The sequence below is a fragment of the Mustela nigripes genome, chromosome 18 (genome assembly GCF_022355385.1).
Source record: "Mustela nigripes isolate SB6536 chromosome 18, MUSNIG.SB6536, whole genome shotgun sequence".
In the NCBI taxonomy this organism is placed as follows: Eukaryota; Metazoa; Chordata; class Mammalia; order Carnivora; family Mustelidae; genus Mustela; species Mustela nigripes.
The window spans coordinates 14,650,207-14,674,382 of record NC_081574.1 but is presented as its reverse complement, the minus strand read 5'-3'; the positions used below and the strand labels follow the sequence as shown (position 1 = coordinate 14,674,382).

At 44.9% G+C, this 24,176-nt stretch overlaps 1 protein-coding gene across 1 annotated transcript in view; it reads left to right on the top strand.

Annotated features, from left to right (window-relative positions):
- The first annotated feature begins 554 nt into the window (after positions 1-554).
- CENPU (centromere protein U) overlaps positions 555-24,176 on the top strand; it is a 35,042-nt gene continuing 11,420 nt past the window's right edge. Inside the window, exons 1-8 of the mRNA XM_059384202.1 lie at positions 555-672; positions 3,708-3,756; positions 5,410-5,527; positions 9,176-9,281; positions 12,357-12,417; positions 12,879-13,106; positions 18,563-18,626; positions 19,687-19,795. Of these exons, the coding sequence (XP_059240185.1) occupies positions 632-672; positions 3,708-3,756; positions 5,410-5,527; positions 9,176-9,281; positions 12,357-12,417; positions 12,879-13,106; positions 18,563-18,626; positions 19,687-19,795 (776 nt within the window). The 5' untranslated portion in view covers positions 555-631. The remainder of the gene's footprint in view (positions 673-3,707; positions 3,757-5,409; positions 5,528-9,175; positions 9,282-12,356; positions 12,418-12,878; positions 13,107-18,562; positions 18,627-19,686; positions 19,796-24,176) is intronic.

Below are 24,176 nucleotides of genomic sequence, written 5' to 3'. Positions count from 1 at the left end.
GAGCCACCCAGGCGCCCCAGGATAATACATTTTTAAACGAAGAAAAGAATAGAAGAGAATATTAGCTCCAGAAGGGGCCCTTCCCATTTGCACTGAGGAAACCGAAAAAAAAGTAAAATAATACGCGGAGCTCATACAGCTGGTTGAGGGCAGCAGCGGGGCCATACCCTGCTTTTCAGGCAATGCCGCGCTCTAACTGCCCAGGAGCCTAAGCCCCAGGAGCTCCTGCGGGAAATTGGATCCAGCACCCAGGGCGCGCGCACCACCTCTTTTCCGCTCCGGCTCCTCCCCTTCCCCGCCCCAAGGGCGGGCCCACGAGGCTCAGGAACCGCGGAGCTTTGGAAAACTGGCGCGGCGCACGGGTGGGAGGAAAAGCCCGGCAAACTGGTGTCTTACCAGAGACCATCAGCAATGGGTTGTAAGACGCAGACTCCAGCTTTCCCAGAATTCCAGACCGGGTTTTCCCTCGAGCTCCAGGACGGGGAGGAGCCGCGGGCCCCCGGCTTTTTGGGGTCCGGGGAGTGACGTGGGGGCGGGGCGAGCGTGCTCGGCTGCGATTGGCTGTTCGGAGCGGCGCGGGGTTTGGCGGGAGCCTTCTGGGCCGCGTCTGCGGCGAGCTCGGTGGACTAGGATGGCCCCGTCGCGGCGGATGCGGTACCCGGGGCGGGGCGGGTGAGTTGTGCGGCCCGTGAAGACCCGGACCCAGGGACAGGCTTGATCTCTTTCCTCTGCGGCGGCGTTTGTGCCTCTCGGAGCTGTTCGTGCTGCTTCGCGAGGCTCCCTGGCTCTGCCGCCGCGGTGCTCGCTCAGGCCTCGGTTTCCACCCGTGAAACGGGAAGGACAATCCCGACTACGCGGGGTTGCCGCCAGACAGAGGAGTTACCCGCTGAGCACTCTGCCTGGAGGGTGCCCAGGGACGTTTGCTAAGGTTCGCTTTGCGTGGGTGGGTGTGGTCTAAAGTAGACTCAAAATATTCTGAAACAAAATACCCAACCATAGCTTGCCGCCGAGTGCCACCTGCTTGCCAGACTTGACCTTCTAGAAACGTTTGCGCTGTGGCTGGTCAGTAAGTCAGGATCTTATTTTCAAGACCCGGGGGTTTTATAAGAGGCCTTAAAAGCTGAACCTCACCTACAGCTGGGGGACCAAGCTGCTGCTTGTTATTTTAAAAAGGGCACTGCAAAATGGGTCAAGCAGTTGGTTTTTGTTTGTTTCTCAAAAAGGGCATGCATGTAAATACAGGCTGCCAAACCACTCTCCAAAATATTATTTTTTAGTGGGTTCATTGACAACTATCTGGCTGGCTGTGTCTTGAGAGCCTCCAAAGGCCCGGAGTGGCCCTGGCTAAAGGGGTCTCGGCTTGCTGCAGTGGGTACACAAGGTCCTACATAGGGGCAGGAGGTCCTGGGTGGTGGGAGGACTGCCTGGAGAAGGTGGCGTTTGTAGATGCACGTTGACTGTGGAAGGTGAGCGGAGCAGGACAGCAGGCATAAACTGGGATTAAACTCCTGCAGCTGGGGAAGAACCGAGGACTCTCCCAATAGAGGGGAGGATCGGGAAAGAATATGGGCCTTAACATCAGCTGCGGAAAGTTAAACTCATTCTGGTAGGCCAGGTAGTTTTTGTTTTTCTCACCCCACTTCCCTTCCTCTCTCTCCGTGTGTGTACATCAAACATTCTTGCCTTTGAGACTCCTGAAATCCACCAGAAATCTCACATATGGTATCACAGACGTTTCCGTCTTTGGGAAACCTCACCTTGCTCCTACCGTAAGGTAAGGAGGAAACCTGACTTTTTTTCTGAAGCACCGAGGAGGCAGGAGCCAGTGGAGCGGAGGATAAGAAGTTAGGCGATCTGGGTTTTAATCCTATTTCTGTTACTTAGTTGTATGAGCATTGATAAGTCACTTTTCTGAATCCTAGAATCATAGATGCCGTAAAATGAATACCGGTTCTACCTTCTTCTTGGGAGCTGAAAATCCAATAAAGTAGAGGTTCTTAAAGTGTGGTTCCTTGCATTTGTTAGAAGTGCAAACTCTCAGATCCCATCCTGGGCTTGCGGAATCCGAAACTCGGGGGGTGGGGCCAAGCAGTCTGTTCAAAACCCTCCAGGTGATTCTGATGCTGGGAAGTTTGAGAGCTGGGAAGTTTGAGAACCACTGCTCTCCGGAGTTTAGCCCTTTCGTTTGTGATTCACAGTACTGATATTTTACATCACTGTACATAAATGTGCTCTCCATACATGCAGAACAACAAAGTTTATGAAAATACAATCCCCAATGTAATCTTATATTTTATATTTTTTAATTTCCTTTTTGAAAACGCAGAAAAAATTTTGAAGGATATGATGAAGCAATGGCTGAAATTTGGATAGAGACTGTAGATTATATAATCCTATCAGTGTTTCTTTTCTTAATTTGGAAATTGTACGGTGAGGATGCAGTAGAACACTCTCTTTCTTAGAGACACACTGAATTATTTGGAGGTAAAAGTGCATGCTGTCTCTAGTTTACATATACACACACACAGAAAGCGTAGGAGACAGAATGTAAACCATTGGTGAACCTGGGTGAAGGACAGGAATGTTCTTATACTTGTGATTTTTCTGTAAGTTCGAAATTATATCACATACAACAGTACTCAAATGTGGATTCAGGCACACTAAGCTGATTTTGTGACCCACAGACTGGTGTCTGCGTGGCATGTTGTAAAGTAAGAGACTGGGTATGGAATTTTCCAGAGCAGCCCCGGTGCCCTACTACAGTGCCTGGTGTGCAAAGGATACTTGATACCCATTCACTGGCGGCGGTATTTCCCATGACTCTTATTTTCAGTTCGTGTTTTAGTCCCTGTTTTTCCATCTTGTTTACTTTAAGCTTGAAGATCTCCAGCTGTATCCTTTTATGCTAAAGCCCGGTGGAGGGGCCTGAGGCAGTGGAAGAGGAAAGCTGGATTTGAACCGAGGGAAGCTGGAAAGAATGTGGTTTTTTTTTTTTTTTTTTTTTTAAAGATTTTGTTTATTTATTTGACAGACAGAGATCACAAGTAGGCAGAGAGGCAGGCAGAGAGAGAGGAGGAAGCAGGCTCTCCGCCGAGCAGAGAGCCCGATGCGGGGCTCGATCCCAGGACCCTGGGACCACGACCTGAGCCGAAGGCAGAGGCTTTAATCCACTGAGCCACCCAGGCGGCCCTGGAAAGAATGTTTTAATGCCGGCTTCTCCTCCTTGGTCCTGTGCTGCTTTGGGCGAAGCTACATCTGCAATGGGATTCACTTCTGCTTTATAGGACTGTTAGAGCCAAATGAGAAAATATATACCCAAGAGCCAGCCGCGGGGTGGAACAGGTGTCAGGTGCTTCGCCGCTGGACCTCCCTTTTTAGTGCTCCAGAAACGGTCAGTCCCTGCTATTGACTTGTCCTCAGGGGCAAGGATAGCAGCAGGATGGAGAATGTCTGTGTCCCTGAGGCAGACGGGTGTGCGACTTTCTATACCAGTGATAGGATTTGACCTGTAAAAAATACCTGTGAGATACGGGTTCTGTTTTCTGGAAGGATTTGGCCATAACCTGACTTTCACTGGGTATGCACTATTTGTGCAACTAGCAAGAAATGTAATTTGGGGAGAAAAAAAATGCTTAGAAAGGGTTGCAAGTTAGGGTGCTTCCCAGTTATTTTAAATATTTCCTGTTTGTGTTTTTGCTGTTTAATAGTGTGAGATCTTCAAAGAACACTGCAGGAAGAACGCATTCTGCAAAAGATGTAAGTTATGTTCCTATTTTAATGTGATTCTCCTGTAACCGATGATATGAAATGACGTGTTTCGAGGGAAGCTTTGACTCTTCTAGATTTCACTGGGTAAACTCAGTTTTATTGTGATAAAAAGCATATTCCTTTTCCTTCCACTTTTACCAGTATATTGGAAGAAATAACCACTGTTAACCTTTTGAATCTTTTTTTCTGAGCCTTGGTTTTTTTTTGTTTTTTTTTCCAATTTGGATAATTAATATCCTACAAAAATGTGCTCAACTGTCCGTATTTTGCTTTTTTCACTCAATCACTTCTCCATTTGTTTCCTACAGTTGTTTGTGATTTCCTGCTGTTGATTTAGTCCATATTATAGTTTCTGTTTAGGGTCTTAAAATAAATGTATGTTAAAAGCGGGTACATTTTCTTCAGCACTCTGCAAAGCTCATTTCATATTATTTTCCAATGGCTTATCTACTTGGCAGTAGAAACCCACATCAACGACATTGAGAGTGGCTGCTTTCTGCGTGCAGGGAGTTGGGGGCTTCTCTACTCTCTGCCCTGCTCTCCTGTCTTTTTTTTTTTTTTTTAGATTTTATTTATTTGACACAGAGAGAGAGAGAGAGGGAGAGCGGGATGGCACAGTGGGTTAAAGCCTCTGCCTTCCGCTGAGGTCATGATCTCAGGGGCCTGGGATCAAGCCCCGCGTGGGGCTCTCTGCCTAGCAGGGAGCCTGCTTCCCCCTCTCTCTCTGCCTGCTGCCCTAGCCCCAGCCTTCGGGGGTGGCTCTTGTCTGACCTCTTTCTTCCCTCGAAGGCAGCTGTGTGCCGGGAGCCAGTTTGCCGGAAGGAGGATGGAGGGTCTGTAAGTGGGAACGTTGTGTTTGTTGTTGTTGTTGTTGTTGTTTGGTCAGTTTATTCCATCTTCTTTCTGTCTTCCAGAATTTTCTTATGCTTTCTCATCTGTTAATGGCACCTTCCACATTTTCCAGAGTTGAGATGGAAGTTTTTCTCGTTTTCTGTATGTTTTGGTCCATTCATGAGGATTTGGGATAGCAAACTTTGTGGGGCTTGTTAGTATATTGAACCATAAACCCTTGGTTGGCAATTTCCAGCCCTGTGGGTCCTTGTGAACTCTCAGGTATATGGGCATATTTCTGGAGCGGGGGCCCAGAGCTCTGCCAAGATCCAGAGTCGGCAAACTGTGGCCCATGGGCCAAATCTTTGCCTGCTCCCTGTGTTTTGGACAGCCCTATGAGCAGAGAATGATCTTTATATTTTTAAATGGTTGAAATAAAATCAGAAGAAGAACATCTCATGATAGGGGAAAATGACGCGGAATTCAGTTTTCCGCGTTCATAAATAAAGTTACTGCAACACAGCCCTGTTTACTCTCTCTGCATTGTCGCCGTCTGTTTTCAGACCACAGCGGCAGAGCTGAGTAGTTGCAACAGGTGCAGAGCCTAATGTGTTTACCGTCTGGTCCCCTACAGAAAAGTTTGCCAGCCCCTGCCCCTGTTTATAAAAGGGGTCTGTGTCTCTCCCCGCAACAGGTGTTAAGGATCACTTCATTCGGCAGCGTGATAGCAGAATTATCCCCTCTGGATAAATCAGCTCATAATGGTCCTGGTAGAGCTCATTCAATGACTTTGCTTTTGTCTACTTTTAGAAAGCTGTCCCAACGCAGAAGCCCACTGATGTGTTTGATTTCCCCGATAATTCTGTTATCTCCAGCATCGACAGGCTGGGTGAAAATGAGAAAGATGAAGAACCTTACGAAATCTTTGGTCAGTATTTTAAGACTTTATCCTAAAGTTTTATAAAGTAGTGTATCCTCAAACCTTTAGGCCAGTTACTGGTAAAAATATGGGAATATCTTCAGATCTAAAAATCGGCTGTCTGCGTAGGACTGTAGTGTTGGGGGGAGTACTTGATAATTTGAGTTAGTTTTCCTCACTTCTCGGTACGTTGGGACTACGAACTCCATTAAACATTTATCAGGATGGAACTCTCCTGGTAGCATCCGTCAAGCCAGTCCTATCGGGACACCCATCGTAGCATTCTGTAACGAGGAGAATGTGAACTGTTTCTTACTCCATACCACCAACGGAGTCATTCAGAAAGGGGCCTGAATTTAGGGAGGAGGAGAGGGGTAATTTTCCCTTTTCCTTGATACACCGAGGCAGAAGTTTCCTTCAGGAGAGCCAGGGGAGAGCTTCGCCTGTGTTCCCGGGAGTGTGAGGAGAACAGGGCTGTACTGGGTTGACCAGGGGCACGTGAGTTGTCCGGCTGGGACTGCTTCTGGCTGTGCCCTCTGTGGTCACTCCACAGGCCAAAACATGGCAGAAAGTGCCAGGTGCCCCCCCACGGGGATCAGCAGTGATCAGACATTGTTGCTGGAAAAAATCTTAAGGGCATTTTGAAAACTTGTACTCTGAGTTATTTTTAATTTGGTCTCTAATATCTTCTAGTCTGTTCTTAATAAAAGAATAGTATATGTTTTATAAGCATTGTCAGAATACATCTTCTGTTATGGCTTGATTGAAGTGTTTTAATTAAGGAAATTGAAATGTAAAATATCCAAATCCAAAGGAAACCACATAAGTTTTTTATTTTTCATTTTTATTATTATTTAGAGAGGGGGGCATGGGGAAAGGGCAGAGGGAGAAGGAGAGAGAGAATCGTAAGCAGGCTCCAGCCCAGCACGGAGCTTGATTTCACCACCCTGAGATCTTGACCTGAGCAAAAATCATAAGCCCCGATGCTTAACTGACTAAGCCCGCTGGGGCGCCCTCACAGAATTTTTTTTTTTTTTTTTTTTTTTAAAGATTTTTATTTATTTATTTAACAGACAGAGAGCACAAGCAGGCAGAGAAGCAGGCAGAGAGAGAGGAGGAAGCAGGCTCCCAGCTGAGCAGAGAGCCCCATGCGGGCCTCGATCCCAGGACCCTGGGATCATGACCTGAGCCGAAGGCAGAGGCCTCAACCCACTGAGCCACCCAGGTGCCCCTCACAGAATTTTTTAAATTGAGATGTAATTCACTTACCCAGATTCCCCATTTTCAAGTACAATTCAGTGGGACTCTGGTGTAGTTACAGAATTGTACAACCGTCGCCCCTGTGTATTCCAGAACCTTTCATCACCCCAGCAGGAAAGTGTACCCATTCGCAGTCCCTCCCCGCCCCCTTCCCCCGGCCCATAGCAGCCCTCCACCTCCTTCCTGGCTCTGGGTGTGCCTCCTCCTGTAAACGGGGTCCTACCCTGTTCATTTGTGACTGGCTTCCTTCATTCTGCCTAGTATTTTCAGGGTCCCTATGTCCTGTAGCGAGAATCAATACTTTGTTCCTTTTAAAAACATTTCGTTCAATAATCCATGGCTTGGATACTCCTCACTTCGTTCTCCACCTGGCTGGTTTCCCCTGTGGGGCCACTGAGTTATCCTTCCGGGAACATTCATGCACAGGCTGATGCACGGACCTGTGCTTCCCTTTCTCCCGACTTTCCGATTCTGGCCGTGACTGTCCAGTGCTGTCTCACTGTGTTTTTGTAGTAACCTATACAGACCATAAAACTGACGGTTTTCACCATTTTTAAGGGTATGGTTCTGTGGCATCAGCGCTGTCCTCACCGTCCACCTCCAGAACCTTCCCACTTCCCCCTGAGGGTCCGTGCCCGCTGGACCAGCAGCTCCTGACTGTCCACGCCTCCCAGCCCAACTTGTTGCTTCTAGAAATTCGACTACTCTAGATATGAGAGGATTTCTACAGTATTTTTCCTTTCATTCCTTTTATTTCCCTCCATTTAACAGTATGTCTTCAAGGCCCACCTGTGTTGTAGCATGAGTCTGAATTTCCTTTTTTTTTTTAATATATTTTTAAAAGATTTTATTTATTTATTTGACAGAGATCACAAGTAGGCAGAGAGTCAGGCAGAGAGAGAGGAGGAAGCAGGCTCCCTGCTGAGCAGAGAGCCCGATGTGGGGCTCGATCCCAGGACCTTGGGATCATGACCTGAGCCGAAGGCAGCGGCTTAGCCCATTGAGCCACCCAGGCGCCCCTTGAATTTCCTTTTGAAAACTGAATCCTGTTCCACTCTCTGTGTACCGCCATTCGGCTGTCTGTGGACACTCGGGTCGCTTTTATGTTGTGATGACTGTGAATCCAACCTCTGTTAGAGTCCCTGCTTTCACTCTGGAGTGTAGACGCCGAAGTAGGGTTGCCGGATCCTGTGGTCACTTTGTTGAGGCCTCGCGCTGCCGTCTTCACGGAGGCAGCAGCATCCCCGGTACACAAACGCCGCGGTCCGCCAGGGCCCCGGTCCCCCGCGGCCTCACTTGGGTTTTGTTTTGGCGGCGGGCGTGAAAGGGACCCCTCGCGGTGGTTTTGATTGGTGTCTCCCCAGTGGCTAATGATCTTGAACATCCTTTTACGTGCTTGTTGGCCATTGGTGTGTCTCTTTTAAGAGTTGTCTCTTCAGATAATTTCTCCATTTTTATTTTTGTTTTTAAAGATTTTTTTTTAAGATTTTTAACGATTTTATTTATTTATTTGACAGAGAGATCACAAGTAGGTTGGGGGGGGGAAGCAGCCTCCCCACTGAGCAGGGAGCCCGATGCGGGGCTCTATCCCAGGACCCTGGGGTCATGACCTGATCCGGAGGCAGAGGCTTAACCCACTGAGCCACCCAGGCACCCCCATTTATCCATTTTTAAGCTGGATTATTTATCTTATTAAAATTGGGTTCTCTTTCTCTGTGTGAGAGTCCAGCATGGGTGACTGGCTGCATACGGAGATTCAGGATTGGTTTCTTTCTGTTTTATTCTTTGTTACTTGCAGCATCAGCAAATCCCTTTGTCTGAGGGCAGCGCAGAGCCTATCCCTACCTTTAAAATCATGCATGGATAGTGTTCCTCGCTTGAGCAGCTGTATGGTGGAACACCTGTCCAGAGTCTACACCACGAGCTAAGATTTGAGCATGGAGCAGTGGTCACTTGGCTCTTACCAGGCACCCTGGGCTACCCCCGGCCGCCTCCCCCCCCCCCCCCAAGCCCCCCCTGCCTGAGGAGGGAGGAGTGTCCTCCCTTACTCGGAGCCATTGGCTGGCCTTTCCCAGCGTGGGGTCCCACATAGAGCCCTGACGCTCCTCCCAGAGAGGACGGAGGACCCCAGGCTTCCCACTCACATTTCTTTCAGCTCATTGAGAAACTCCCCCAGAGCGTGTCAGTACAGTAACACGGGTGAACACTGATAAACGTCCACGTGTTTGCTAGTGAGACGGTTTAGAATGCTTAGCGTTGAGGTGCGAGCCCAAAGACCTTTGGGGAGTCCGTCGCCTGTGTGGTGGGAATGTTCACACTGAGGTTTGGAACATTGAGAAACGCTGCTCAAGCTGCCAGACTTTTAAAGTTCTGCTTTAAAAAAAAAATCTCTTGTAGACCCTCCTCTACACAGCACCGCGATATATGCTGATGAAGACGAATTCTCCAAGCACTGCGGGTCCTCCGTGCCCTCGACTCCTCAAGGAAAAGAGGCAGAGAAAAGGTAGGATTCTGTTTCAAGTGCTCGTCGAGCCGTGGTCAGGGGGATCTCCCTGAGAAGCTCTCTGAGACAGGCGCTTAATGACTACAGCTTTTCGGAGATCTCTGGAGCCAACTTGGGTTTTTCCTCCAGAGAACCGGTGCACAAAAACTTGTTCTCAGAAATTAACGTGACTTGTAGTAACTAACTGTAGGCACATATTTCCGGTCACAGGAAACAGGCCTGGGGATGTAGTTACAGCAGCGGGACTACAGCTAATACCTTGTACATTGGAAAGTTGCCGGGAGAGTAGATCTTAGCAGTTCTCCTCACAAGAAAAACAAATTCTGTAGCTCTCTGTGGTGACAGATGTTAACTAGAGTTACTGAGAACATTTTGTTGTGTGTACAAGTAGCAAAGCATCGTGTTGTACACCTGAAGCTAATATGTCAATGATACCTCAATTTTAAAAGTCAAATTTATTTTATTTTTATTTCTTATGTTTTTATAAAGATTTTATTTATTTATTCGACAGAGGGAACGATCACAAGCAGGCAGAGAGGCAGGCAGAGGAGGAAGCAGGCTCCCTGCCGAGCAGAGAGCTCAATACGGGGCTCGATCCCAGGACCCTGGGATCATGACCCAAGCCAAAGGCAGAGACTTTAACCCACTGAGCCACCCAGGCGCCCCTAAAATTCGGATTTAATGTAAAGAGCCCCATAGTCATTATAATGGACACCGGCCTATCCTACAGAACATGCTTATGAAGGGGGTTTTAGCTTTGAGGTAAAACAAGGAGGGAAGGGGGGAGCCTTTTTTATTTTTTATTTTTTTAAGTTTTTATTTTAGTTCCAGTCACCCAAGTTCTCCTCACAGGGGCACTGCTGATCCCATCACCCATTTCACCCAGCCTGGCAGCCTGCTCCCCTCTGGTCACTGTCAGTTTGTTCTCTGTAGTTAACAGTCTGTTTCTTGGTTTGCCTCCTACTCTTTTTTTCTTTTCCCTTCGCTCCTTTGTTTCTTGAATTCCGCATGTGGGTGAAATCAGACGGTGTTTGTCTCTCTCTGACTGACTTCACTCAGCACGATACTCTCCAGCTCCATCCACGTCCTTGAGAAAGGCAAGATTTTGGTTTTCTGATGGCTGAGTAACATACACTGGATGTGTTTCCCGCTTGATCCATTCACCAGTCGACGGCCCCTTGGGCTGTTTCCACAGTTTAGCTATTGTAAATAACGCTGCTATAAGCATCAGGATGCATGTATCCCTTTGAATCCGTGTTTTTGTATTTGGGGGGTCAATACCCAGTAGTGCAGTTTGCTGTTTAATTTTTGGGGGAACTTCCATACTGTTCTGCACAGTGGCTGCTTCTGCATTCCCACCAACGGGGCACGAGGCCCTTTCTCCACAGCCTCACCAATACCTGTTGTTTCTTACAGCCTCAATTTTAGCTGTTCTGACCCTAGGTGTAAGGTGACAGCTCACTGAGTTTTGATTTGCATGTCCCTGATGGTGAGTGATCTTATTTATTTGACAGACAGAGATCACAAGCAGGCAGAGCAGCAGGCAGAGAAAGGGGGAAGCAAGTTCCCCACTGAGCAGAGCGCCCGACGCGGGGCTCGATCCCAGGACCCTGGGATCATGACATGAGCCAAAGGCAGACACTTAACCCACTGAGCCACCCAGGCACCCCTTGCAAGTTCCTTACGTACTTAGGATACTAACCCTTTATCATTTGCAAATATCTTCTCCCATTCATTAGGTTGTCTTTTTTAGTTTGTTTGATTATTTCCCTTGCTGTGCATAAGCTTTTCTCGGCCTGGTGAAGTCCCAGTAGTTTATTTTAGCTTTTGTTTCCCTTGCCTCAGGAGAAGTAGCTAGTAAGAAGTTGCTACTGCCGATGTCAAAGAGGTTGCTACCTCTAGGCTTTCTACGGTTTCCGGTCTCACAGTTAGGTCTTTCATTCATTTATATGGACACGAAGGGGAGTCAGGGCATCACGGACGCACCGGGGAGAGAGTGGCGGTTAGCAGGACTCGTGGAGGCATCAACCTCTAGGCCCCAGATCCTCACCAGGGACATTTGGGTCTTTGTTCCTTGATCTCTCCCTCGCCTCTTCGTGTGCACGGGTGAGGCTGCTCTCTGCTCTCTCCACCCGCCCGCAGTGTTACTCTCCTGGTTTTAGCTACCCAGATGCCACTGCGCTCCTTGTGTCTGTCTGTCTTGCCCAGCCTTTCTCTGGGGCCTGCCATGTCCTGCAGATTGGCCATATGTCCCTAGATGCCCACGGGCACCTTGGATTCAACAAAGGCAAAGCCAAGCTCAGTCCTTTCCTCTCTCACCCAGTGTCAGCAAGCTCCTTTGACATTCTCTAGGTTAATGGTCCTGCTGTCACCTGAGAGTCATCCCGGCAGCCTCTGTTCTCTGACCAGTCTTATTTGTCCTCTCCGTACCCCAGCCCTGGCCTAGGCACTTGGCTCCTCTCGCCAGCGTCCCCTGCCTGCTGTCCCTTGTCTCCAGAACTGCTCTCTCCCCTCCCGTCCACCTGCCCCACAGCTTCCAGTGCCGTCTTTCTGAACGGCCAGTCTTCTCTCCCTGGTATGCCTGCTGGCTCCGGGGGGCCCCCCATGTTCTGTCTGCGTGGCGTGGAAGTTGGCATTAAATGAATGTTGAGTTGAGTGACAAAATGAATTCTCATCTCTCTTTGGAAATTTAGGGTTTTGTTTTGTTTTGTTTTCCTTTTTAAAGGGAAAAAGAAGGTCTTCCCTTTTATATCCCCTATGATGGGCCTGGTGTCTGTGGACTTCGCTTTCAGTCCATCAGATGATGGCCCGTGTAGTTCCCCGGGAGTGGGAACACGGGGAAGGTGCAGTTCTGGGGCATGACCACAAGGTGGTGCAGTTATGGCGCTTACTTGCGCACCCAGAATAAACTGACGGGGCCTGGGCGTGGGACGTCCGGAAGGTGGCAGACCCGCCCAGGACAAGCGGAAATCTCCTCATGGAACTGAGCTTGTTTTAAAATTGGACGAGCAACTTGTACAAGACATGTGAAAAAAAAAGTATAAGATACTACTGATGTTTTGTTCTCTGGTACAGGTCAGACACTTACAGAATCGAAGCAGGTGAAAACATGTCTACAGAGATGAGGGCCAAAAAGGTATGTAGGAGTGTATCTTGCGGCAGATTTCCCATTTCCTTGGGATGCAGAGAAAATGTGCTATAACCACATTTTACATACAGAATGTTACATTGCAGAAGATACTTTTACTGTAAAAAGGGAATATATTTTCATATATCTTAGATGCTTTTATTTATAGAGGCTCGAATGTCTCTGTCCCTAGTTGATTTTCATAGTGTTCATGTCATGTGTTTAGATCACGATCCACAAAGGCTGCGTGAATTGTGGGGAGCGTTTCTTGGGACTCTTGGGTCTGGGTCGTCCGCACCCTTCCCTGCCCCCGGCCACCGACCCGGTCATCCCGCTGCCACCTTCCTGTTATGTTCGAGCTGGAAGGTGGCGAATGAGCAATGTGGACTTGACCAGGGCTGGCCACTATGCCGGAAGGAGGGTAAAGCGTTTGTATTTTCTAAGCCAGTAATGCTGCTTTCTCGCCATAGCCAGGAAGGAGAGTCAGGCCCATTAGCGATGACCCTGAAAGCACTGAAGAAGAGACTGTAAGAAGGAAAGTTCAACCAGCAGAGAAAATAAGGACACAGCCAGATACACCCCATACATCCTCGGAGCTTCCAGAGAAACCGGCTGAGTCGGTCACTCCTAAACACATCAGAGCCCATAGCGCCAAGTCCGCTGTTGAAAAAGAGCCCGGGACAGAACCACGTCATTCGGTAAGAGCGTGTCCGCCATTGCCCTAGAGGGAGGAGGAGGGTTGACGGAAAAATGTTTAGGAGGAAAACAGCATTTCCTCTCTTTTCCTTTGTTTCTTTAAAAAAGATAAGTTTTATGTTTTTGTTATAAAAAAATATTTGAGAACATTCAGTAGGTATGGAAAGGAAGATAAAATCACCCACAGTCCCGTCTCCTGAAAGGGGCCACCCTGCTCCTTGGCCCAGGCTCCTCAGCGCCTTTCCTGCACGTTCCTCAGCCCCGGGTGACCAGCCTCGGGCACCTGTGTTCTAGGCTGTGGTCTTAGCGCTCGCCGTTTCGCTCACGAGTGTGCCGTAGTTAATCTCTTACTAATGAATGGTTGCAGTTAAAAAAAAAATTGAAGCGCTTTCATGAATTTCTTTCTAGCTAAATCTTGGTATACGTCCTCCATCATTTCCTTAGGAAAAAAGTGGCTAAGATAAGATGTCTGGGTCATAATCACTCTGTTTTAAATTCTTGACATTTAGTATCTTTTGGTCAAGTTCTCAGTATGTCCTTTTATTCATTTGCCTTAATGTTTTGAATAATTCATCCTCCTGTTCAAAAAAAAAATATTTTTAAAAGATTTTATTTATTTGACAGAGATCACAAGTAGACAGAGAGAGGGGAAGGGAAGCAGGCTCCCTGCAGAGCAGAGGACCCTGGGATCATGACCTGAGCCGAAGGCAGAGGCTTAACCCACTGAGCCACCCAGGCGCCCCTCAAAAAAAAATGTCAAGTTTAATGTGTTCGTGCTGCATCATGGTCCACTTACCGTCTTCCTCACCCAGGAAATATAGATGCAAGTGACATTCTATATAGGTTCTTCTGTGTTCTTCCAGAGTTTCCTTCTGCCCATATAAATAAATATGGATGTATTTTCTTTCAGTTTCCCCTTTCTACACAAATAGAAGCATATTATACATGTTGTTTTGCCTCTGATTGGTCTATCTTGGTCAACATCCCATATAAACTTGAATTTGCAGATGTTTGAGGTATTCTGGGAATGTGCTCTCAGGTCAAAGCGACTGACCTACGTTCAGATATTATGTCCCCTTATAGGCCTTTAATGGTGGGGGAATAGTCTCCTTTTGACAAAGCAGGGTGTTTGTTTTTAAGCTTTTATTTGAGAGAGAATGAGCAGGGGGAGGATGGAAGAAGAGGGGGAAGCAAGCTGGCCACTGAGCAGGACCCTGCGATCATGACCTGAGCTGAAGGCAGACGCTTAACCAGCTGAGCCACCCAGGTGGTTTTTAATACCCCAATTTTGTGGATTCGCTTTAGTTCTCTAGAGTTTTGCATCGTGAATTTTGTAGCTTTGTTGTTTTCTTAATTTTAGACTTAGAAGTTACAGAAATAGTGCAGGAATTTCCCACGTGTTTTTTACCCAAATTCATCTAACTCTTAAAAAAATTTGTAAAACGATTTTATTTATTCATGTGGGAGACAGAGAATGAGCAGTGGGGAGGGGAAGAGGGAGAGAGAGAGAGAAGTAGATTCCCTGCTTGAACAGGGAGCCTGGTGCAGAGCTGGATCCCAGGACCCCAGGACCGTGACCTGAGCCAAAGGCTTAACGACTGAGCTACCCAGGCGCCCTGATTCCGACTTTTTACATGATCAAAGCACAGTGAGTAAAACCAGGACTTTAGGGCACCTGGGTGGCTCAGTCCGTTCATCGTGTTCTGTTTTCGCTTTCTTACGGTTTTGGCGGCTCTGGCATTCCTCAGCTCGTGGTCACATCACCACAGTGTCTGCCTTCGGTCTTCACGTCATCTTCTCCTTCGTGTCTCATCTCCCTCTGCCTCTCGAAGGGGCCTTGTGGTGACTCTCACGGGCACGGACGTGTCTTACGGGGCACCGGTCCCTGCATACGGGCTTCGCGAAATGACCGACTTCCCTTCTTCCTTCCGCTTTCCTTCCCTTTCCCCCTCCTTCCCTCTCCCGTTATTTATGGGCGCTGGTGCAGAGGGAGAGAGCGAGAATCCCAAGCACGGTCCACGCCCAGCACGGAGCCCTGCTACTGCGACCTGAGCCCAGATCAAGAATTCGCCAGTGGAGCCACCTGGCCACACCCCCCTTCTCTGCACATTTGAAATGGCAAATTGGTCAGTGACACTGAAAACAAAGCAATAAAAGTTTGTCCAATTTGCAAATCAGAGAGAAAAATTTTGGGGGGAAAATATCAGAGTCACAGAAAACTGTGACAATACCAAAGGATCTACAATATATATAATAAGAGTACCGAAAGAAGAGTCAGAATGGGCTAGCAAAATTAAAAACATGACTGGAATTTTCCAACTTACAGATCCAAGAAGCTCAGTAAACCCTTAAGCAAGATAAAGCCATACGTAAGCATATCAGAGTTAAAATGCCAAAAAAACAAAGAGAGGCAGAAAACCTTGACAGCAGCCGGAGAAAAGAGACAGAATAAATACAGGGGGAGCAAAGACAAGTCTCACAGCAGCTCACAGAAACAAGAGAGACCAGAAAACAACAAGAGCTGAGGGGAAAAAGTCACCCCAGAATTCTACGTCAGTGAATATATCCTTTAAAAAAGGGTGAATAAACATACTTTCAGATAAAGAAAATTTTAGAGAATTTGTTGCCAGCCGATCTTTGTTAAAAGGATGCTACAGGATGTTCTTTAGGCTAAGAAAAAAGGTATCAGAAGGAAATGCAGATCTATAGGAAGGAGAAAAAGACAACTGGAAAAGAAAAGTCAATCAAAGGATTACAAAGTGGGGTGTTTGGAGGGGGTGCCTGCTGGCTCAGTCGGCAGAGCAGGAGACCTCAGGATCGTGAGTTCGAGCCCATGTTGGGCTTGGAGCCTACTTGAAGAGACTAAATTCTAAAAAAATGAGTGGGTAACAGAAACTATTTTTTTTCTTCTCGTAATTTCCTTAAGAAACAGTTGTTTCAAGCAAAAATGACAACACTGTAAGGTTGGGTTACAATGAATGTAGAAGTAAAACCTGTGACCAGAGCAGCACAGAGGGTGACAGATAAAGGGAAGAATGCGGTCATGTCATGAGGTTCATGTGGTGGGAAGTAGTTGACTCTCAGGAAGCAGAATGTATGACGTGTTCACATACTGATTCTAAGTAGCCTTTGTTAACTCAAGGATGCACATTTTTAACCCAGAAGCAACCATTCTTTAAAATTCAGAGGCATAGCTGAGAAGCCAATTGAGCAAGGAAAATGGAAAACCAAAATATGTTCAGTTAATCCAAAATTAGCAACAGAAGGAAAACAAAAGGCCGGAGGATGGTAGACTTGAACCTAATGATACTTAAAATTACATCAAAAGCAAATGGGCTTCTGGAGAGTGTGTAAGAGTGGGGTGAAATAGGTGAACGGAAGACAAAGATCAATATGGCCGACTTACACCCAACCACAGTAACAGTTGTACATCAAAAGGAAGTGCACTAAACATTCCAACTACGGGGCAGAGACTGGCTAACTGTAGGCTGCTCTGCAAGAGACAGCTTTAAAGACAGAAGCAAGAGCGTCATGGCTTAGTGAGACGGCCTTAGTGTCGTCCCCCTGCCCACCACATCAGTGTCAGTGGGGCATCCAGCCTCAGAGAACGGTGTCTGTGTGGGAGCTGTGGGATTCCACACAATACGCCCAGGGACCTAAGTCCCTGGAGGGAACCGTGTCTTGCCAACACCTGTATTTTGGCCCACTGAAGCTGATTTCAGACTTCTGCCCCCCAGAACTGTTGGAGAATTTCTGTTTCTGTTTTAAGCCACTGAGTTGTGGTAACTATAGCAGCCACGGGAAACTGAAACACGACCCAGTGACTCCTCAGTTCTGTGCTCTTTGGTTCTAGAATTTCCATTTAGTTTTGTTTTCTAAATATAGTTTCTCTGCTAAGGTATCCTGGGTTTCTGTAGTCATTTAGACCACCATTTCCTTTTACTTCTTTGGGACATATCTGTGACATCTGCTTCAATGTCTTTGCTCTGGGCTGACTTGGTGTTCATTTCTCTTGAGTATTTTTGTTTTGTTTTGACTGTGGGTCACATTTTTTGTATAACATTATTAATTTAGTACTTTCGGATTGTGTATTGGATACTGTTGACAGGTTGTTGAGACTCTGAATTCTGTCGTTGTCTTAGGAATGTTGACTTTTTATCTTTATCTTTTGTTAGGGTCAATTTGTGGAAGGCCGAACATATTTTCCAAGCAGCTCAAACTCTCTGCGACTCAACCTCTGCTATAATTGTTGCATGATAAATTACCACAAACTTTGTGACTTAAAACGACACAGTTACGACTCACAATTTCTGTAGGTCACAGGTCCAGGCCACCTTAGCCAGATTCTCCACTCAGGGTCCTACGAGTCTGAAATCAAGGTACTGGGTAGAACAGAAATCTTATGTGAGACTCCTGGTCCTCACATCAGATCATTCAGATTGTTGGTAGAATTTAGTTGGTTGCCTTTGCAGACCTGAGGTCCTTGTGTTCTCTCTGGTTGAAGCTGGGGGTCACTGTTAGGTCTTGGTCTCATGACCCTAACATGGCAGCTACCATCTAAAAAAGCCAAAGAATCTCTCCAGTCAGCTACAGCGGAGTCTTCTATACGGTGACCTAAGAGGAAGAATGAGCGCCCCATCTTATTCACAGCAGCCACCCACACGCAAGGGGAGGGAGTTCTACAGATCCCTGGGGGGTCATCGTTGAATTCTGTTTACAACCTCAAGGCTCTTTCTAGTGAATCTGGTCTGAGATTGGTTTTAGGGTTTGTTAGGGTGGGTCTAGGGTAGGCCTTACTCAGGGTAGTGTTTCTCAATCCTGTTGAATTACAGTGCTGCCTAAAAAGCCTTTTTAGTTTATTTCTTAAAAATTTTTATTTATTTAAGAGAAAGAGTGCAAGCCAGAGGATAGGGGAGAGGCAGAGGGAGAAGCAGACTCCTCGCTGAGCAGGGAGCCTGAGGCAGGACTGGATCCCAGGACCCCAGGATCATGACCTGAGCCCAAGGCAGACACCTAACCAACTGAGCTACCCAGGTGCCTGCAAGGCAACCGTAGTTAAAAGCCAACTGGAAGTTTTATTTACTTTTTGAGACCATTTAATTTTTCAGTGTCTCTTTGTATTAGATTGTATACATAATAATTTAGAACTAAATGAGGAGGGTTGCTGGGGTGGGGGGAGCATGGGAGGGATGGGGTGGCTGGGTGATGGCCATTGGGGAGGGTATGTGCTATGGTGAGTGCTGTGAAGTGTGTAAACCTGGAGATTCACAGACCTGTACCGGGGCAGGTAATACATTATATGATAATAAAAAAATAATTTAGAACTAAATGAGAGTAACAGCCAGAATTAAGTGATTAAGTGTTTGATAATACTGTTCTCAGAATACTTAAGTTTTAAGAGAAGGAAGACTTTTCTTAAACATCTTTGCAATTTTTTTTTTTTTTTTTTTTTTTGTAGAAAACTCAGAAAAAGGTGTTTTGTGGCAGAAAGAAGAAATCAAGAAGTGAAGCCAGAGACTCAGGTACAGAATAGTGTTTTATACCTTATCAAGCATTCAAGAATTTTGTTTTAAAAACTTTGTTAAAGTAGTAAATTGTAAGTATATAAAATTGCTACTTTAAAAAGCTAAAAAAATGTGTATTTATAGTAACTGACTTTTTTCTGACATCTGTCATGAAAATTTTCAACCTACAACAAAGTTGAAGGACTCTTACAATATGTATTTATAGTGTTAGATTTTACTGTTACACCTGCTTTATCACCTTAATTTTTCATCACAGTGTTGAAACCTTGCTGAACACATAACGTGGTTTCACCCTTCTGAATAAGGTTTTTTTTTTTCCACTTGGCATAACTTCTTTGAGATTCATCTGCATTGTTCTGCATTTTTATTGATACAAGTCAAAATTTATTGAAAAATGGGAGGAAAATAAAGCATTTTCTCTCCTTCATTTCTTTTAAAAGATAAGTCATATATGTTTAGAAAATTTGGAAAGTGTAGAAAGGAAGAAAAAATCACCTACAATCCCATCATCCAAAAAGAGCCCCCTTGCTTTCTGGTGTATACTCTTCAATCCTTTTACCTCAACTGCCCACCCCAGATGGGATCTTATCCGTATCATTAAGTATCATACAACCCAATTTTACTCAGTGCTTGACCTTTTGTCCACATTACTAAAACCAGATCAGCGCACTGAGGAATCTCTGTGTGTTCCAGAAGTGATCTATGAGGTAGATTAAAATTACGGAACTGTAATTAACAAAGAAGAGCTCTGTGACCAGTGTGTTGGGTGGCAGCGGACCAAGTAAAGGGGGGACAGGGAGCTCTGAGTCAGCAGTGCGTTAGGCTCTTTTGGCAGAAATGGGAGAACCAAGGAGAGGGCAGTTAGTGACCTCTGGAGAGGCGATTTTTGAGCTTACACTGGCTTAGGGAGAAGTGAGTTGGCTCCTTCCATGTGCCTCTCCAACCGCGGCTCTTTTTGGCAATTTGGTGGGACAGTTTTTGTTGTAGGCTTTCAGAACCCTGGGCCTAGAGCCAAAATATGTTCAGTATGTTAAATGGACTTCTCTTAATATTCCAGATCGTTCCGACTGTGAACCTATTTGGTGTCTGAAAGGAAAGAAAGCCAGTGACATCTCAGAGTTAGATGTCGTTTTGTCTGCCTTTGAGAAGACCATCCTGGAGTATGAGTAAGTCTTCCAATGTGATATACGTGCCCAGTGAACGTTCCTTGAAGAATCACTTTGCTCATCCCATGGCTTCTGATGTGTTTTCATCCCCTAGTTGATGAATTTTTACATTTCCATTTTAATTTTTTCTTTAATCCTGAGAATTATTTAGTAGTATGTTTTGGTATGTCCAAATATGTGACTTCTTAATTTATATTTTTATATTAACCTTGTGTCTTAAAACATATCATGATCAAATTTGAGAGACTGGTGATATTTTTTTGTAATTTTGAGGCTTGCTTTATGGCTTAGCACATAATCTATGGGGAATCTAATTATTGGATCTGTGTCGAATCAGTATTGTTTTTCCTGATTCTTTTATCAGTTTATGCTATATATATTTAGAGACTATTCTGTTAGGACATCACATTTAATTGCTCTGTCTTGTAGTCTGAACATTTTATCCTTCTGTAGTACCCTCTCCATTCCTAAAAGTGTTGGGGTCTTAAAATCTGTTTTATCTGATACCAGTATCGTGTCACCAGGTTTCTTTTGCTAAGATTTGCTAGAACTTATATTCTTTTTACTTCCTTTTATTTCCAGCCTTTGTCTGACCTTAAAATAATTTTTATAAGAAATAGTAAAGTTCAGGGGTACCTGGGTGGCTCAGTCAGTTAAGCGTCTGCTTTTGGCTCAGGTCCTGATCTCAGGGTCTTGGGGTCCAGCCCTGCATTGGGCTCCGTGCAGTGGGGAGCCACTTCTTCTCTCCCTCTGCCCCTTTCCCACTGCTCCTGCTCTCTTTCACACATGCACTTGCGTGTACTCTCTCTCAAATAAATAAAATCTTTAAAAAAAACAGTAAAGTTGAAATCCAATGTGTCCATCTTTCTTGACTTCAGTCCATTTACATACAATTACCAATATATTTGGAAGAATGTGTTGATGTGTTGTTTTTACTTTAGTTTTTTTGGTTCTCCTTTGATGTTTTTAGTTATAACTTTAAAAAAAAAATAGAATCTATAACTCTCCACTAGTAAGATTAGAACTCTGGCAAGCTCTCTTAACTCTTGGTCACCTCTCCCATTCCCCTGCCCCAGAGATTTTTAATTCTGGGGTAAGATACATTGTTTTCTCTTCTCTATTTTTATGACCGCAGCAAACTTATTAAGGCATTTATTTGCTCACCTTTATTTCATACATTTCTTATGACAACCTTTGGTAATGTCTCTTTTCTTATTTAAGTGTTTATCCCAACATTTTTGAGTGTGGCTCTTTGTGCTGTAAAAATGTCTAAATCCTTTGGATTATTTTAGTCATGACATTGAATTTGAAGGACAGTTTAGCTCAATATAGTATTCTAGGTTCCAAATCATTTCCTTAAATACTTTCGAGTCACTGTTCCTTTGTCTTCTTTTGCATCTAGTGTTGATTTGGAAAATTTGGTGTCTGTCAGTCTTGTTTATATGTAATCTGCTATTTTTCTCTAAGCTTTTAGAATATTGTAGGTGTGATATTCTTTAATTTCACTCTGTTGGGTCTCACTTTTCCAGTCGAAGGTGGTTCTTTTTTACTCCAAAATTAAAAATATTTTTGTTCTCTCTAATGCTATATCCTTGTCCTCTGCTTTTTCTAGATTTCCTCAGTCTAGAAACAAGAACTTTGCTAACTTGCTATTTCTCTGGTATTTCCAAAATGCCATTTATCGCATCTACCCAGTCCTGTAATGTAGCCTTAGGACTTTCTGTCTAACATTTCTATTTGGTTCCCTTTATGTCATGTTATATGTTGCTACTGTCCTCCATAGAATATTTATTAGGCTAATTTCAAAATACTGTGTTACCTATTTTGAAATACCTCCTGCTCTTAGAATTTCTGATCTAATAATTTGTTTTCTCTTTAATATAGTTGTGTTCCTCTGTTGTTCCTCTAGCCGGTGAGCTTAGGTACCTCAGTCTGTCAGCTTTTCTGTCACACAGACAGTGTATATAAGGGAAGACCAAGCTGTGATTCCTGTCCATTCCCAGGAGTGCCAGGGAGGGGGCTGGCTAAGGCCTAGGGAGGAAAGCCTCACTTACCCCACCTGGTAACCTGTCCGGTCCGGGCTTACGCTTGGCCCTCCGGCTCCAGTAGTGTTAGGAGCTGCTACAATCCTTAGATTATCATTCTCCAGCCCTGGGGGTTTGGCAGGGGAACGGGGAGGAGACAACCGGCCCCAGGTAGTCTCCACGTTGCTTTCCAGGCCCCGTAGTCGCAGCCCAGGTTTGACTCTCGAAGGCACAGGGATAGAGACAGACATTGGCTGTGGCTCTTCGGTGCAGCTTGTGAGAATCATGCTTTGGAAGAAGCGGAGGCCAACCTCGACATCTCCCTTCTGGTGCTGGGCCACAGCCCCTGTCCCTCTCACCGGTTCGCCCATTCTAAATACCTCCTCCTCTCACAGCGTTTTTCATAGCTTCCCCCATTTTGAGGGAGTTTTCCCTCTTTGGTTCTTCTGGGGTTGATCTTGGGGAAAGGAGCCAGCCTCTCATGCTAACTTAGCATCTTTGTGGGAATTGTCTGTTTTATTCTTCCGTAGTGTATGTTCTCTTTGGTACTGTACGCTCTAAAGCCAGTGTGCAGTTACAGTTGGTACAGGTCTCTGACTATAGACCAGCTCTTGACTGTGTCACTCTTCCCACTCATAAATCTCTTCAAAGGAAGAAAAGACTTAAAGATTTCTGATATTTTAACAAAATGGCAATATCTTACCTTTTAGCATAGTGTTCTTGATGTAAGAAATGATTTAGAAGAGTTGTAGTTTTTTTGTTAGCCCTTTTTTTTTTTTTTTTTTAAATAGGCTCCATGCCCAGTGTGGGACTTGAACTCATGACCCTGAGATCAAGAGTCGCATACACTAGCGACTAAGCCAGCCAGGCACTTGATGGACTTTTTTTTTTTACTTGAGTAACATATAATGTATAATTTGTTTCAGGGGTACAGGTCCGTGATTCGTCAGTCTTATACACATACCCTTGTGTTTTTGTCATACCGCATGATTCTGGTAGAATCACTGGTCTTGTTTTATTTTCTTAACCTAAAGTATTCTCAACCACATGAAAAGTTTTATTCAAAATCAAGTTAAATATTTGAGGGTGTACTGTTTTTAATACCCTATATCTGGAACTCACACCTGAATAATTCGCTAAGTTTACAGATTGTAAGCAATTTACCAAAGTATATATAATTAGGGAAATAGGCCATGAAGTGCAGACATGACAAACATAGGCTATTTTATAACTGATTCAATTAGTTATTGTAGGGAAGTGACCAGATTTTTAAGGTACTAGAATTTGAAAAAGTTGGGTCCGGCTATTGTATGTAGACCACCACCATTTCAGTTGGTATAGTCTACTAAATTTATTATCATTGTAAGCCATATGCAGAAAGATCTCACCAGTTTTCCTAATTTTTTATATGTTTTTAACATCTTAAAGTCATGATTTCATATTTATATTAGAAATACCTTTTTTAAAGGTAGAGCTGATGAACTTTTTAATTGTGAATTTTTACTTTTAAAAATTTTATTTAGGGGTGCCTGGGTGGCTCAGTGGGTTAAGCCGCTGCCTTCGGCTCAGGTCATGATCTCAGGGTCCTGGGATCGAGTCCCGTATCGGGCTCTCTGCTCAGCGGGGAGCCTGCTTCCTCCTCTCTCTATCTCTCTGCCTACTTGTGATCTCTCTCTGTCAAATAAATAAATAAAATCTTTAAAAAAAATTTTATTTAAATGTGCATTTATGTACCATAAAATTTACCATCTTAACCGTTTTTAAGTATACAATTCAGTGTATTGTATTCAGTACTACTATTAGTAGTAGTTCAGTAGTATTCAGTACTACTATTCAGTAGTGTTAAGTACTTGGTTTGCTTTCTCAAGATTGTTTTGACTATTTGGTGTCCTTTCAGATTCCATATGAAGTTTAGGATTTTTATTTTCTGTTTCTGCAAAAAAGCCATTGGAAGTTTAGTAGTTACTGTATTGAATCTATGGATTGCTTTGGGTAGTATGAACATTTTAATAGTATTAGGGCTTCCAGTCCATGAGCATGGGATGTTTTTCCTTTTATTTGTATCCCCAATTTCTTTCAACAATGTTTTTATAGTTTTCGGTGTATAAATATTTTACCTCCTTGGTTAAATTTATTTCTAAGTATTTTGTTCTTTTTTTTTTTTTTTTTTTTAAGATTTTATTTATTTATTTGACAGAGATCACAAGTAGGCAGAGAGGCAGGCAGAGAGAGAGAGGGGAGGAAGCAGGCTCCCCGCTGAGCAGAGAGCCCGATGAGGGACTCGATCCCAGGACCCTGAGATCATGACCTGAGCCGAAGGCAGCGGCTTAACCCACTGAGCCACCCAGGCGCCCAGT